This window comes from Plenodomus lingam (assembly GCF_022343315.1).
Source record: "Plenodomus lingam strain CAN1 chromosome Unknown contig_21, whole genome shotgun sequence".
Classification (NCBI taxonomy): Eukaryota; Fungi; Ascomycota; class Dothideomycetes; order Pleosporales; family Leptosphaeriaceae; genus Plenodomus; species Plenodomus lingam.
This window is the reverse complement of record NW_027093938.1, coordinates 997,144-1,012,266: the sequence shown is the minus strand read 5'-3', so window position 1 is coordinate 1,012,266 and position 15,123 is coordinate 997,144. Positions and strand designations below refer to the sequence as shown.

General features: G+C 51.3%; 8 protein-coding genes across 8 annotated transcripts; 2 read left to right on the top strand and 6 right to left on the bottom strand.

Annotated features, from left to right (window-relative positions):
- Nucleotides 1-1,677: 1,677 nt before the first annotated feature.
- On the bottom strand, nucleotides 1,678-1,893 carry IAQ61_005239 (uncharacterized protein; the record flags this gene model as incomplete). The annotated part of the gene is made up of 1 exon (XM_066096720.1): nucleotides 1,678-1,893. One exon carries the CDS (start codon nucleotides 1,891-1,893, stop codon nucleotides 1,678-1,680), a length of 216 nt encoding a protein of 71 aa, XP_065953415.1.
- An 884-nt stretch (nucleotides 1,894-2,777) lies between these two features.
- Nucleotides 2,778-6,417, bottom strand: IAQ61_005238 (uncharacterized protein). The gene is made up of 2 exons (XM_003842940.2): nucleotides 6,004-6,417; nucleotides 2,778-5,941 (listed from the first exon to the last, which is right to left on the bottom strand). Exons 1-2 carry the CDS (start codon nucleotides 6,143-6,145, stop codon nucleotides 3,231-3,233), a joined length of 2,853 nt encoding a protein of 950 aa, XP_003842988.1. The 5' UTR covers nucleotides 6,146-6,417; the 3' UTR covers nucleotides 2,778-3,230.
- Nucleotides 6,418-7,021: 604 nt separating this feature from the next.
- Nucleotides 7,022-7,397, bottom strand: IAQ61_005237 (uncharacterized protein; the record flags this gene model as incomplete). Its single annotated transcript, XM_066096719.1, has 2 exons — nucleotides 7,022-7,205; nucleotides 7,336-7,397. 2 exons carry the CDS (start codon nucleotides 7,395-7,397, stop codon nucleotides 7,022-7,024), a joined length of 246 nt encoding a protein of 81 aa, XP_065953414.1.
- Nucleotides 7,398-8,113: 716 nt separating this feature from the next.
- Nucleotides 8,114-8,356, bottom strand: IAQ61_005236 (uncharacterized protein; the record flags this gene model as incomplete). Its single annotated transcript, XM_003842942.2, has 1 exon — nucleotides 8,114-8,356. The coding sequence occupies one exon, from the start codon at nucleotides 8,354-8,356 to the stop codon at nucleotides 8,114-8,116; it is 243 nt and encodes an 80-aa protein (XP_003842990.2).
- Nucleotides 8,357-8,837: 481 nt separating this feature from the next.
- IAQ61_005235 (uncharacterized protein) lies at nucleotides 8,838-9,887 on the bottom strand (the record flags this gene model as incomplete). Its single annotated transcript, XM_003842943.2, has 1 exon — nucleotides 8,838-9,887. The coding sequence occupies one exon, from the start codon at nucleotides 9,885-9,887 to the stop codon at nucleotides 8,838-8,840; it is 1,050 nt and encodes a 349-aa protein (XP_003842991.2).
- Nucleotides 9,888-10,943: 1,056 nt separating this feature from the next.
- Nucleotides 10,944-11,868, top strand: IAQ61_005234 (uncharacterized protein; the record flags this gene model as incomplete). Its single annotated transcript, XM_003842944.2, has 3 exons — nucleotides 10,944-11,279; nucleotides 11,337-11,499; nucleotides 11,546-11,868. Coding segments are annotated over 3 exons (573 nt in total), but the record flags the coding sequence as incomplete, so codon positions are not given.
- Nucleotides 11,869-12,173: 305 nt separating this feature from the next.
- IAQ61_005233 (uncharacterized protein) lies at nucleotides 12,174-14,066 on the bottom strand. Its single transcript, XM_003842945.2, has 4 exons — nucleotides 13,942-14,066; nucleotides 13,241-13,817; nucleotides 12,972-13,184; nucleotides 12,174-12,919 (listed from the first exon to the last, which is right to left on the bottom strand). The coding sequence occupies exons 2-4, from the start codon at nucleotides 13,617-13,619 to the stop codon at nucleotides 12,333-12,335; spliced, it is 1,179 nt and encodes a 392-aa protein (XP_003842993.2). The 5' UTR covers nucleotides 13,620-13,817; nucleotides 13,942-14,066; the 3' UTR covers nucleotides 12,174-12,332.
- A 361-nt stretch (nucleotides 14,067-14,427) lies between these two features.
- IAQ61_005232 (uncharacterized protein) lies at nucleotides 14,428-15,054 on the top strand (the record flags this gene model as incomplete). Its single annotated transcript, XM_066096718.1, has 1 exon — nucleotides 14,428-15,054. One exon carries the CDS (start codon nucleotides 14,428-14,430, stop codon nucleotides 15,052-15,054), a length of 627 nt encoding a protein of 208 aa, XP_065953413.1.
- Nucleotides 15,055-15,123: the final 69 nt, after the last annotated feature.

Sequence of the window (15,123 nt, the reverse complement as noted above, 5' to 3'; positions counted from 1 at the left end):
GGCACTTCTGCAGACTGCAAGTGAGCGTCCAAGAGCGTCCAAAAGCTTTATGCTCCCCAATAGAGAATATCAAGATATAGGATCTACATAACTGCACAGTCCTAACTCTTCTTTTTACTTCTCACCTTCTTTTTCGCGTAGCGGTTCCCCTTGCAATTGGTGCATTTGCTCACATTTCCTTTGTTGTTGGCGTCGCAAAGTGGGCAGAGCCAGCTCCGACCATGACTGCTCTGTAGACTGGGCTGGTACGGAGGATATGTTTAATTCTGGCAGCGAGACGACATGATGGTAGCGCAAAATCGTATGATATTTGTCGTTGATTTTTGTGTTGGCGTGAGGAATTCAGGGTGCTCACGAGGTGATTACACCTGAATAATTGGGGAAACTATGTGGACTCTTTTCTTGTGCAGCGCCTGGCGAATCGAAGGTTAGCTATTCATGCACAATGCTGGGGTTTGACGGTACCCATGTTTCTTGATGGCTAAATTTAGTCATCATTGTGAATAAGAATGCTAATCATATCTTCGGCCAGGTTATAGAACCGAAGCATCGTCTCCATGTGTACAAGACAATAGCTTTGTTCAAGCGGTGATTGTCTTTGTGTTACCACATGTGGCTGCTTTACACCAAGACACAATGATTGTGAAACTTGATTTTTTTTCGGTCTATGGTAATACCAGCTCTACTTGCAGAGTGTACCATCGCCGTAATGCACTTGTTTCTATCTACTGTAGGCAGTTTTCAGGATGCATGCGACGCTAGCAAGTTGAAACCAATTTGCTCTTGCCTTACAATCAAGGGTGGCCTCACAATAACAGCGTCGATTTGATAGCACCCAGACTTGAGAAAAAGCTGTGATGACTAGTCGAAGAAAAATATGCATATAGAGAAAAGTGAAATTGTAACGTGTGCAGTGTCCGCTCCACGCAGTCAAATCTAGCGGAGCAGTCAAGTTTTAAAACCGTGATTCGAACTAAGATTGTCAGAAAATTGACGTTGACGTTTCGGAGTAGAGTATGGTCAAAGGGAAGTGGAGTTGGTGTGTTTTGATGAGAAATGTTGCCAGCCATTGAGGCTATGGTACGTCACCGTACGCACGCTTTGTTCAATGTGGCACTAATTCTTTAGAAGTGACACATCCACTCTGTCTACCGCCACACCCCCCGCAATTACAACTGTTATTAGTTCCTACAATATGACTCGCAAAAGCTTCTGGCACGTCATTCCTTGGTTTTCTGTCGGCCTTATGCTCGCTATCTCTACCTCATGCCAGTATCGCCGAGGTCGCTAATCCCTCGATTCTCCGGACATTTCACCTACAATTCAATTATCGTTTTGAGATATTGAGCATTAAGTTCGAACATCAGCATCAATTGACCATGTACGCAGGGGTTTAGGGCGTCAAATCCAGTAAGTGGGGTTTTTTATACGATTTATGGTCCCGCACTCTCCCTGCTCATATGTATAAGTTATACCGCTTACTTATCCTGTATCACGTCATGTGGATTTATAATCATATCTACCACATGTAGCACCGTATTAGCTGTGTGTACAGGAGCGGTCCACGAGAACCGATGACATTCGTTATCTTCTACATAATCTTCCACCAATACCTGTTCCCCCTCTCCCCCCGATCGGTATATCCTGCGCTGTTAAAACAGTACAGGAATCATAGAATTACACATTTTTCTCCACCTTGTACTTGCGTCTCTCTTCCATTCCCAGCCTTCCACAATGCTTCCTGCCTTTCAAATTCCGCTTTCGATATGCCCGCTTCATGATAGACCACGCAGCAGGATGGCTGTATGCAATACGGATGCTGACATCTAGTACACGTCGCTGGATTGCTGGTGCCCATGCGGACGAATTCTGAGGATCCTGGATTTGAGGCATTGCACTTGCCGCAGGTGAAACCCATGCTTGTTTATTGAAATGAATCAACAGACAATCACTAAAAAAGTTGATTCTTCGGTAAATTGTTGTAGCTATACCGTACGCTACCAGGTGACGTTGTCTATTTGCTGGTGCATTGGCAGCAGGAAAGGTGAAGATAGGAACAGCGATATTGTTCTTGTACCGAGCAATTGAAGCGCGCTATCATTTGCGAGATTTAAATATTCAGAGCTCGTATCTTCATGTGACTCTCAGGGTGATGAATGACTCTTCCGCAAATCAGATGGCACAGATACTGACTGCATCACCTATCAAATAGTCACCAAGCACACATAACAAAAACAAAGAGTCTTCACAGTCGCTGCATAGAAGACTCACAGTGCATGAACAGCGAGCACCATACTTTTACAAAATATATACACCGCAACGCTTCAAATTATACCATAGTCTCAGGTATCCACACAAGCTGTGAGGAGAGAATCACGGAGCCCTCAAACTAAAATTCTTTACAGCCCAAGGGGCCCCCTCCGCACACCAGACACCGTAATCAGACACGCAAGGCCGTTCTACCCCTCGACACCTTTTCTGCTTTCGGTATGCCCGTTAGCCTTCCGCCTCCCGGAACGACCCATCGCAATCACCATCTTTCTCTACCACTGCACCACCCGTCCATTCCACCTCTCCACCCACCCACATTATCCCACTCTACCTCCCCTTCCTTAAACTTTGATACGCTTCCCCTATACAACTCCTCCTCCAAGGCGTTGTCCACGCGCCAGCCAGACACCAATCTCGGCTCGCGCCGGCAGCGCGTACGACGCCTTATCCCACATGAGTGCAACGAGGGGTGCAGGGGTGAGTACTGTTTAACAGCTGATGAGATGGGTGGTAGCGGCGGAAGAAGGATACGCAGATGGAGAGTTGTGATTGAAATATTTCAGTTCTGGTATTTCATCAAAACAGGCACAGAGTGGGGTGGTTGGGTGAGAACAAGGGGAGGAAGGTAGAAGTATGATGAAGCCCCTCCCGACAAAGACAGTCGCTAGAGGTTTAGATTCATGGGAAGCTGTGAGAAGATGGTGTGCGTGATGGTAGGATTTACATATCATATGAAGATAGGAAAACGCCCTGCAAATGCCTCTGCTATCTTTTATGATAGTCGCCCTTACACTGGACGAGGAAATAAACCCAAAAACGCGAATCCAGCCCAGCCCAACATAACAGCATGAGGGGGTATCTCTGACTTCAACTTTTGTTCCCTGATATAACACCTTTATAACACCAAGTACACCTCAGCTTATGCAAAGGGATCGTGGCCATCCAAGCCCTCTTCAGACTCAAACGCCACTCCAATTAATGTCCCCTCCTCCATTGCCCTGCTGCGGCTGCATGCTCTGCCTTTGAGCTTGCTGCTGCGCCTGCCTCATCATCATCATCTGCTGCATCTGCTGCGGGTTCATCTGGCTGATATTCATGCCCTGCATGCCCTGCATACCCTGCATTTGTTGCATTTGACCCTGCATCTGCGCCATGTTCATGCCCTGCATGCCGGCCATTCCCCCACCCATGTTGCCGGTCATGTTCCCCATATTCATGCCTTGTTGTTGCATGTTGTTCATCATCCCTTGCGGAATCTGCCCATTTTGCGCGAGAGCACGTTGCTGCATTTGCATCATTTGTTGGCGGCGGGCTTCGTTAGCACGCTGCTGTTGCAGCAATTGATGGTATTGCTGTTGTTGCTGTTGGACCTGCAAAGGATTGGTTACGTTTTGCATTCCGTTCATTTGGCCGTTCATCTGATTGCCCATCTGGCCTTGGATACCGCCAGGGTTCATTTGTTGCTGCAATTGTGCTTGCTGTGCTTGCTCTTGGCGCATCTTGACATTGATAGCGGCCTCGAGTTGCTGCATCTGCTGCATGTAGTTGGGCGGAATGTTGGTCGGGCCGAATTGCTGAATGAGGGTTTGTTTTCGTTGTGCAAATTGCTGACGCATTTGCTGGAGACTCAAGTTATTGACATTCAAAGTGGGTTGTTGCGGCACACCACCATGCGCTACAACACCCTGTGGCGACATGTTTGCGAGGGCTGCTTGCTGTTGTTGTTGTTGCGCATGTTGTTGTGAAAGTTGGCGGAGGTAGTTTTGGGCCAACTGCTGCCGGTATGTCTGCGGATTCTGACCAGCAGGGACACCCTGTTGCTGGATATGCATGTGTGCTTTCTGCAGTGCGAGTTGTTGCAACTGCTGATTCCCTGGTGAACCCCCTGCCTGCTGCATTTGTTGCATCCTTAGCTGTTGCATCCGCTGCTGAGCCTGCAACTGCTGTATGGCTTCGGGCGTCATGTTCTGGCCAGGCTGGGGAGTGTTCATCATCATCGGCGTCTGTCCTTGCATCGATATGGACGGGCTGCCCTGATTTATACGGCTCGGCGTAGGCGTCATGTTGCGGTTAGGCATTGATGCACCCATAACGGGAGTGCCTTGAACCATCTGGGGTGTACCGGTACGACTCATATTCTGCTGTTGACTAACAGATCGTGCCATCTGGTTTTGGTGGTGGGAGACGGCAGATGGTGGCCGAGCCGGACTGGCGACGGCATTGTTCGAAGCGGAAGCAACCATTGGTGTGCTACCCATGGCATGCGAGACTTGTGCACCTACGTGTGGCGAAGCTGCTGCCGCAACCATAGGCGTTTGCTGTCGCAGGACCGGCGAGAATTGGGGCTGACTCAACGACTGTGGTGTTTGGTTGAGCTGGGCCGCATTCGACATTTGCTGCTGAGCGGCGCTGGCGGCTCGCATAGCTTCGTTTTGCTGCAGTTGCTGCTGTTGAAGTTGTTGCTGGCGCAGAAGCTGTTGCTGTCTTTCCATGACTTCGGCCTGCTGTCTGCTCGCCTCTGCATCTCTCTGTTTTTGAGCTGCCGCCTCCTCTTGCGCCTGCCGTTTGGCCTGGGCAATGCGGGCCTCCTCCTCCTTCTTGCGTCTCTCGACTTCCTCGTGAGTGGCTCTGATGCTCATGATTGTCTTGAAGCGGGAGAATGTCTGCGAGTTGGCCGCCGCGCGGCCTGCACTGTCGTCGTTACCGGTAGCTGCAGACGCTGTAGTAGCCTGGTGCCCGTCGGCTGCCAACATGAAACGTTGCAGATCTTGTGCTTCAGCCTCATCGGCAGCCAGCTCAGCCGTGGTCCTCTTGCGGGTCTTGCGTGGGGGCGCAGGATTCTTGTTGTTCGGATGGGTTATGGCATCCATCAAGGCAAGAGACTCTGCGAAGCTCTTTGTGGGTTCCAGATATAATTTCGGGCATGTTGCGTTGTATACTTCGGCTTCGAACTCGTGGATGTTACTGTCATCCAAAAGCATCTTCTGGCGCTTCGGACTTGGGCCATTGGGGAAGGTAGGCGTGGGAGGAACTGCGGTCAATGGTGTTGGGGGCAGACCACCCGTCCGACCAGCAGCTTGCATTCGCTTGATAGCTGCCATATCCGGAACCGGCGTTGTGGCCAGGATCTGAATGTCGGCCAACTGCGACTGTGGGGTGGGGAAAAGAACGACGGTGAACTTCTTGGGCCGCTGTTTTTGTGGGGGTCCATTCTGGTTCGGGGCAGGCATATTTTCCTTGTCTTCTTTCGTGTCTGCATCTTTGCCTTGGGATGGTGCAGGCGCAGGCTTCGTGTCTGGCTTGCCTGAGGGAAAGGGTGCAAAAGGCGAAGGTGTGATGAAGTTGTTATAGTTGTGAATGGAGAAGGAGTTTGAGCCGGCCTCAGCAGCGCCATTGGCGTCGTCCTTGGGCTTGATGCCAGTTGAGCGATAGTCGTGGACCTCGACGATCAGACAGCCATCGTACCAGGGGATGTTGAGTTCGAGAAGGTCTTCCACCATGTTATGGGGCACTACCTTGTCGCGTATGGCCTGGAGGAGCTCCTTCATGGGCGAGGCATAGGAAAGCGTCTCCTGGGAGTCGTTGATGCGGAAGTGATTTGGGTGCAGGAAGACGCGCAGCGAGGGTGGTTTCCCACTGTACTTGGCCAGGACATCGACCTGCTTGCTGACTGCTTACTGTCAGTATCTGCTGCTGCGACGGGGAAGTCTCGCGCGCTGGGTGACGGCCTACCGTAACGCCTCGTGTCTGGCTTCGTCGCCTGGTCGTCCATGACGGGCGGCTTGGTGCCAGTGCGGGCAGCTGCTGGGCGTTGAGACTCGCGGCGCACTCGCAGAGCCTGTGTTGGGCGGGCGGTTGCGACTGAGCCGGACATGGTGAGGCTGCTGGGGAGCTTGTGAATAATTTCGGTGGGGCAGTGGGACGGCGCGCTCTGGAGGGAAGCGCAGCCGACAGCGGACGTCGAGCACCGCGACTGGACTGGGGCGGGCGCGGATGAGGGCCGGCCCAGAGTTGCGCACTAGGCTACCGGAAGTGCGACAAGGCAGCAACTGCGCGTCTTGGATTGCGAATGCACTTTGCAAAGACAGCCGTGTTTGATGCAAGGTCGAAGGAAAGGGACCGAGACGCGCGGTGGGGAGAGTTGTTGTCGACGATGAATGACATGTTTGGCTGCCTGGCACCCTGACTTCGGCGCTGTCACGTGAAGCCCTTTGCACCAATGACGCGCTCTCGAGCCGTTGGAGATGTGTCGGCCCCCAGGTTCCGAGACGCCGACCGCACAACGTCCCGCACCCACACCACCTTTTGGTACATAGTATTCAACAACTCTCCCAGTATCCAAGAGTGTATAACCAGGGCATTGGCAGTATTCTCAAGAATCTTGAGTGTTCCTCGTATGTTGCAGTACCTGTGGATCACTATCAAATTGTCACAACTGCAGAGCCAAACAATCATAGGTAACACAAGACAGGTTGAACAAAAGCCACCAATGCATCGTCATAACAATATGGCAAGATATCAAGTTAGACCGCTAAGAAAACATAGGTAAAAAAAAATCACGAATGCACAGTCACAACATGTCACAGAGATGTGAAGTCGGATGTATAGTCACAAGACGATGAGGTGAAGTGAATGTTCGACTTTGAAGATTGGATATAGGAGCTTGAGGAACAGCTTGAATCTATGAAGAGTACATAGTGAAGGCCTGGCTGGTCCTTCACTTGGTGCGAGCGCGGTATAGTTTGAAGTCTCAGTCCTTGTCAGTCCTGCGCTTGTGCTTGTTCGCCCTAAAGACCGGCAAGTTCCTGAGATCATGGCCATAGAACTCTACCTGGTCTGGATGAACGAGGCCACACTTGTTACCCTTGCACAGATCGCGCTTGCATACGCTACGATAGCGCGGCATACGCGGGTGAGCGGTAACAGCCTGAGAACTATGCCTAGTCAGCTATTGTACTACCTGAACGGGCATTGGACTCCTGTAGATGATCGACCATAGTGGTCAGTAGTTTTTTTTGTTCAATCAGCTTTTGGACAAATGGAACCCGGCTTGTAATCAACAACTCGTGCTCAGCATCACTGTTGACCTTGGCGTCCGCCGGAGTGTTGAGTTCGATGCGGGCCATGGTGCGATAGCCAGAACAGTGGGCGTCAGCTTGGAAGGTGAGCTCAGGGACGAAAAATCAAAGTTTTCATGTCTGGAATTAAGAGCAAAGAACACGAAGAACACGAACGTGTTAAATCATGTGGGTTGTGCGCTTCGACGAGGGCGCACGCAGTTGCAGTGAGAGGTGAAGGCGTTTGCAGGAAATTACAGCAAACGGCTATCATGCACACCTCACAACCTACGGTAGGAGATCACAATACTTTTGATCCAAGGGCATCCCTAGAGAAGCGCCAGCCAGATCTTACAGAATATCAACTAGGGCGGGTGACAGTCACTGGCAGGCCAAGCTACCATTGTGAGTATCTTCAAGCAGGAATAATGTGAATAACACTGTATACTGATAATCTCAGTGAGAATTAGCATATCGATTGACAGCCAGGACTCTTTCCTAGAATGATGCGGCGTGATCACATTGTCGCTAATGCCAAGCCCTGGAAATCCCATTCACCTTGATCTGCGCCTCCACACCGCGTCCTGGATCATATATTGTATACATGACGTAATCTACAAGGCTACGGTTCGCTTAAACGCGAGGGCCACTACACTCTCACATATAAGACTGTCCACCGCCCTCCAATTTGGTCGAAATTTCTCACTCCACATTCCAACTCGCTCACCAAAGCGATACAACCGGGGCGGCCTATCTGGGGCGGCCTATCTATTGGGGCGATCTATCTACCAGTGCAGACCGTTTCTTCTGCTGCAACACTTGGGGTTATTCACGTGCAGATCGTTTCTGCTGCGGTACTTGGGACCGTTTACGTGCAGACCGTTTCTGCTGCGGTACTTGGGACCGTTTACGTGCAGACCGTTTCTGCTGCGGTACTTGGGACCGTTTACGTGCAGATCGTTTCTGCTGCAACACTTGGGGTTGCTACTTCCACAGGACTCTTCCTGTTGTTGACCTTGAGTTGACATTTGCAAGACTTGTCTTGCTAGCCGAGCTGGCTGCCAATTTTTTATCCATATCAGCCTATGCTTTCGAGCTGGCACCATTTTTTTTTTCATTGAGTCTTGGTCCATGTGGCCTTTCTTGAAGAAGGAAACTTTCTCGGCATGTTGATATGGACAATAGTGAGGGCGGCGGTGGGTCCTGTAATTCGGACGAGGTTGCCAGTATCCTCACCGTGCGCAGTGATGGTTTACAGGTGAAGAAGTGTGATGACAGGGCCAGGGCGAAGTCATAATATTCTTTGCTACAGTAAGTACAATGCCATGATATATGTCCCATCTGTAACGTGATATCTAACTACTAGGCGTCGAGATACTACAAGCGCGTTGGGACATGGGCGTGTCTCGATCGAAATTCATATCCTAAGCAGCGGCATAAGGAAAACACTCGTTGCATAATCTATGTATCCACGTACCCGACTGACCATCAAGGACTCCAAACACTGCCTTACTCGACATCAACCTTGCGAACATCCACATACCCGCTGTCCAACTTGGGAACCTCCACCCTCAACACACCATCCTCCAACTTGGCCGTAATACCATCAACATCAACATGTGCAGGACTCGCACCCGTCCCCAATCTAATCTTGCGCTCAAACGGCCCAACCTTCCTCTCCTCTACTGCAAGCGTCTTGATGAACTCCTCATCGCCTGGGCGGTAGATTACACCAGCGACGGAAAGCTCGCCCTTGTCTGCATCCCAATTGACGCCAACATCCTCCTTCTTTGCGCCAGGGAGAGATATGTGGACAACGAAAGCCGTGTCGGTATTGAAGACGTCTGCGTCTGGGCAGTGATCTTCGGTGGTGTCAGGTGTATGTTTATTGTTGGTGTTAGCGGTATGGCCGTTATTGAAAAGATTCCAGAAATGTGTGGCGATACTGGAGGGGTCTGGGGAAGCACAGTTGAAGGCAGCATCGAAGGGAGCCCAGTCGCTGGTGATGTTGGCCCGTGGGCCGTGACGACTGCGATGGTCCCAGGATCTACGGCCGCCATGATGATGTCCATGGGGACCTGGGCCGTGGCAATGGGGTCCACGGCGATGTCCATTGTGACGAGGATCAAAGCCACTGGACCAACTTTGGCCATAGCGGTTACTGCGCCCACCTTCATTGTCAAATTCAGACTTGCAGGACGGTCCTTCTCCATTATCGTTATCGTAGGCGTTGTCGTTGTTCATTTCGACGTTCTTGTCGCCGCTCTTCTCCTCGTGCACTTTTTCGGCTTTGCCCTCATTATCGCGGTGATTTTCAGATGGCCTCTGAGGAGGTCCACGGCGGGGCATCTCAAAGGGACCACCGGGGAAGTGATCCCAAGTGCAAGGAGTGAAGGGTGCTTGAGGGATCGAGTGACCGCTGGGTTCTGGTTCGTGTCCGTGTTGGTTCCCCGTCTCGCAGGTCTGAGAGAACAACGGGCACTGAGATCCTTGCTGCTCAAAACTAGCAAGGAAACCATGAAAGGGAGTAGATGGGTTCATGTACGTGACAGGCGGCATGGCGCTTGGAATGTTCAGAACTAGAGACAATGGAGATGATAATGGCGATGAATATGAAGGCCATAATTATTTACCTTTCTTATACATATTTACTGGCTCCAGGCATCAGACAATGCGTACGAGATGTACGTATGTGCACGCCTCCTTGTCATGACGCCGCTACCCCCCGACTGGTCAAGAAACTGGCCAGCGCCACCCTACAGCCAATCAAACTTGAGTTTGGTAAATTTTATGGCATGTTGTAGAAGTGGCCAGAAGTTCCATGAGCAATAGGCAACGCAGCCGCGTATCTAGAGTGTTGGCGGTCAAATTATAGGCAGGCAGAAGGGTGTTGCGCGTCGATGATGCATCACGAGTCAAGTCAGACATGTCGGGGATTGAAACGTTCCGATGTGGCGTCAACTGTGGCGACGATGATCTGATTGGCCTCCGATGAATGTTAAGAAATCATGATCGGATTGCAGATCTGGAAGACGGCTGAAGGATTGTATTTAGCACGAGTGCCGTCTTGGGTTGTATTGCTAGCTCTCTGGCGACTGAAGAGAAACTAGCGAGGTTGGAGATTCAGCGTGACAGTACGAGGACCATGTTTGTGAAGCGCCTGCTTGTGAAACACAGTTAGGACGATTGGCATTAGCAAGTATGGGGATGATGGCATAGCAAAGGGAGAAACAGCAGATTGCCAAAAAAAAAAGTTGTGTAGAATCGTTGGTAGCGGTAAGAGGGTATAGTAGTAGGGGCAAGACACACCAAGAATCGGCGTATTAGAACGAGTTCTGATATAGTGATAGGAGTACAATCAGAGCTATGGCAAACATCAAAGCCGCTGTGGTCGGTTTCCTTGAACTCTTGGGTACCTAGCGATAAGTGGAAAAGGTACAGAATGGAGCGACGAGACAAGGCTGAAACAAAGCTTGGTCGAGTGGGGCGACAGTCAGGCAAGGGCGAGGGAGGGGGAGGGGTAGGAGGGGTAGCTTCCATCTGTCAGTGCATGGCTGCATGCTATGACGCCATGGGGTGACAATTCAAAACCAGCCCCGCCAAACTTCTTCATAGCCTCCAAACTTCAACTTCAATTGCAACAAAACCAATCCATCCAAAGCCTCATATCTTCACACTCAAAATCATCCCGCGAATCCAATTGCACTCAACCAAATCACCATCATCATCATGTCTAACAGCATCCCCACCTCCACCTTTGTCAGTGAGTCGGCCGTCATCGAGGCGCCCTTCAGTGACGTCTGGCACCTCATCAAGCTCCAGGACTTCAGCAAGTTCTGGTCCAAGCTTGAGAAGAGCGAGTTTGTAAAGGGTGTGTCAGAGGAGACCGACATTGTCAAGTGGTCGTTCAAGGATGGCACCGTTCTAGAGGTGAAGCAGGAGGAGCACTCGGTGGGTTTCATCACGTTGATATCAGCCTGGGTGGAGTGCTGATATGGAGGACAATAGAGCATCGACCACTACATTACATACAGCGTCATCTCGTCGCAGCCTGAGCTCTCCTATTCTTCCGTGGTCTCCACCATCCGCGCATACCCCATTACTTCTGGCAAGCACGAGGGCCAGACCTTTGTCACCTGGACTGGCAACTTCTCGAGCGACGCTGATGCCAGTAAGTTTGACAATTGTCAGAATGACTTCTTGCTCACAGATTCAAGGCGCGATTCAAGATGCCAAGTACAAGCGTCGCGAGGCTCTGCAGGATCTCGCCCAGGCCGCTTCCAAGAAATAGGCTTCCAATGGCAAGCGAATGGATAATTCGATGGAAGACCAGTTCACTTGTTGGGGCGATATCCTTGTCCTCCCTTCGTTGTCTCGAGGGATTCGGTTGATATGATGTCACGTCACTCGATATGCATCACAAAATGTTCATTTCCAAAGCAAGTAGCCTCGTATGTTTTAATTCATACTTATAACTACATCAGCGTCTTAGAATCTCTCCTTGGGTGTACAACACTATGATGGATCCAGCCGCATTTCTACACCAGCCCATATCCGACGAAGGCCATATTATATCAATAATAAGGAATTGTCCAACTGACAGCTTGTGCATTCCAGGCACCCCCTGATGACTACGTCGGTGACCTTGCACGTGCGGTATCTACGTGATCACTGTCATAATAGTCATGTCCCCTTCTCCCCTCTTCCCCCGTTCATACTTGGCGGTAAACTGGTACAGTCTTAAACTATAGGCCCCCCAGAAAGGCGAGAATAATGAACATGGCGAATAACGAATAAAGACGGACGGCCAAGATGCACGAGGCCTGATTACAGTGGTAACGGAAACGAAACGGGAGGGTGAGCACCGCGCAACACTGGCAGACAGCAAGAGTTGGGAACTAGGAAGAAGGGACATGGGATTCAAGATCAGGAGTATTCAAGGGTGATAATATTATCATATATTATTACACTGACCATAATCTCATACTCGTCATGCAATGCCGCCTATCTCCTCGAAGGTCCCGAAAGAATGCATCCGTCAGCACACTCCGGGTCAGTGCTGTTGTACGCAATTTGTCCGACACTGCCGCCCGGCTCAATCGAAGGGTCGCGTGGGCTCGAAAACATACGTCCATCGACTGGCGAGTACAATGTCTCCAAGATGTCCCCGAATGGATTGCGCACATGGGCAATCGCTTGGCCTTTGGTCACCGGCTCGTCGACCTCGACTAATCTCTCCACAAAGCCGCCATATTGCGACCAGGTGTCGTGGAAAGTGTTTGCGATGTATACATTGGTCAGATCAGGCTCGACAGTCGTATTTGAAGGGATCATGCTGAGATCGACGAGCACGCGGTTGACAAAGTCGACGGTGCGGTCAATAAGACGGTTGTTCCAGACCTTGGCCTGGCCCATTTCGACAGTGAGGGAGGGGACCTTGTAGTCGATGAAGGTGGTTTCGATGCTGCCGGGCTCGCCGGGATCGATCTTGAGCGTGTCGGGCTGGAGCAGCTTGGAGAGTCGCTCGACGTAGGGAAGACGCCAGTCGGAGTAGCACCAGAGCGAAGTTTCGCTTCCTGTGCTGGGCGTGTCTGCATGTGTTGGCTGCTTAATCAAGAGCGGAGGGGACATTGGACTACTTACGGAGATCGATGCCAACGTCCACCTGGGAGGTGTTGCCCCACACGTAGTTCCAAATGTTGTATGCGAGAAGTCGGGGACCGCTACCACCGTCTGTCGCTGCGGTACCCGGGAAGACGCGGTTTACGTTTGTGAGAGAACCGCTGGCACCGGAAGTGAAGTAGTTGCGCTGATTGAGGTAGATTCCCATGGGGTTGACAGTTGGGAGGCCAATGACTGAGTAAAAGTGAGTTTTTCTCGCTGACCATTGTCTTGCACACAAATTCACATACCTGTGCCATTGAGCGTCGCAACCTGGTCCTGCAATTGCTCGAAGATGCGCTGAACGACCCTAACAGGATTCAACTCATCCCCATGAATCGCAGCCGACAGCGACAATTTCTTGCCCGTCTCGAGACTCTCCGGCGTCCCACGCGCAACCATCACGGGTATGTGCACAGGGTGTCCGCCATTGAGTTCGCCAACCCGCAAATAATACCTCGACACGGTCTGCGCCGGGACGTCCGCTAGGTTCAAATCACGAATGACAGGCACGCCATTGAGGACGTCGCCGGTGAAATTCGCGGCCAGCGCACTACCGGCCAGAACCGCAGAGGTTGCCAATGTCGAAGTGAGGAGCTGCATCGTGCGGTGTGTTGCGCGGCAGCACATCAATGGCAAGCCATTGCTTCTACGGCAACAGCTTTATAGTCTTTCGCGTAGGCCGATAAGCAGTCAGTCCAGAAATCCTGTACCCACTGGAGCTACTTGCGCGATTAGGAAGGTGTCGGGCGCGTCTGTACAAACAGATGACGGTGCCCAGAACGCCCAGCTTGCGACTTTCATCAGGATCTCACATGGCTGATTGCCCTAGATAGCGGAGATGTCAACCCAGATCTGCTGAACCGGGAAAGGTGGGAAATGGAAATCATTGATGCCTGGTGACACATTGTGGATGGAGTTGGCTCGTGATGTTGAGCTTGGGAGTACATACTGTAGTAGAGTAGGGTGAGAACATGTGGGGAGTTTATCACACGAGTCGTGACAGGGCTGTACCGACCAGAGGGCCATATCGACAGGGGCCAAGCACGAGTCATGGGCTCGAGACTTCATTTTTGCAAGACAACATGGTACCGGTATGTTGTGATCCATCGTGGGCGCGCTCCATGCCTATCTTTATATCTACCGATGCTTCTGTGCAAGTTTCATCTTTGTACTCCAAGGCCGATACGAAACGCCGAACACACGCATCCCCTAAGGGCAAGGGCGGAATATCGTGAATCCAGCATGTGGAATGTGTCTGCATTCCTCACCTCGAGAACCGACATGTCTTGTGGTTATATAGGCATATCACGTCGAAAATGTCGTCTCAACATGCTTCCACCGCTCCAACAATAACTGTCAACCTTGAATCGTCAACCTCGCTGGCGCAACTGACTACTTATTCAGAACCGATTTTGAGAATACGTCTGTGATCAAGATGAGAGCTGTACCGACTACACTATGGGTTATGATGTGGACACCATTGATAATGGCTGGTACGGGTGTTCCTATGCCGGTGGAAGATGAGCCGGCATGGCTTACGATAGCAGCAAAAACTACAACAAGGAAATCCACGACCAGTGTCTTCCAGCAGCCCTCGCCTTCCATCAAAACAATCGGGGAGACAAGCACAACGATACTCGACGCCAACAACGCCTCAATCTCCACCGACTCCCGACGGTCAAAACTATCACCGACTTCAGCATTATCCCCAATTCCAATTGCACTCCCAGACCCGCCCCCGCCCCCGCCCCCTCGAACCAGCCAAAACACTTCCTCTCTTCCACTACCACTCCCCATTGCCCCGACTACCTCGCTCCGAAGCCCATCTCTGTTCCCACCCAACGGCCTGGCAAACCGCACGTCTTGTCAATGTGCGGCCAGCGCTGTTCGCGGAATCTACTGTGGATCTTGCTCGCAAATCAAACCGTGTGCGTATGGGTCAAATTGTTGGGCTAGCATGTTTAGCTGCGGTGAGGGGTGCGTGGATTATGGGTGGAGTGCACATTGTGCTCAAGCTGCACGGGATGCGGCAGGCGAGGTGAACTGTCCTATAGTGTGGTAGGGGGAGTAATATAAAAGGGGGAGAGGGAACTTGGATCATGGTATCCAGATGATAGGAGTACACTTCCCA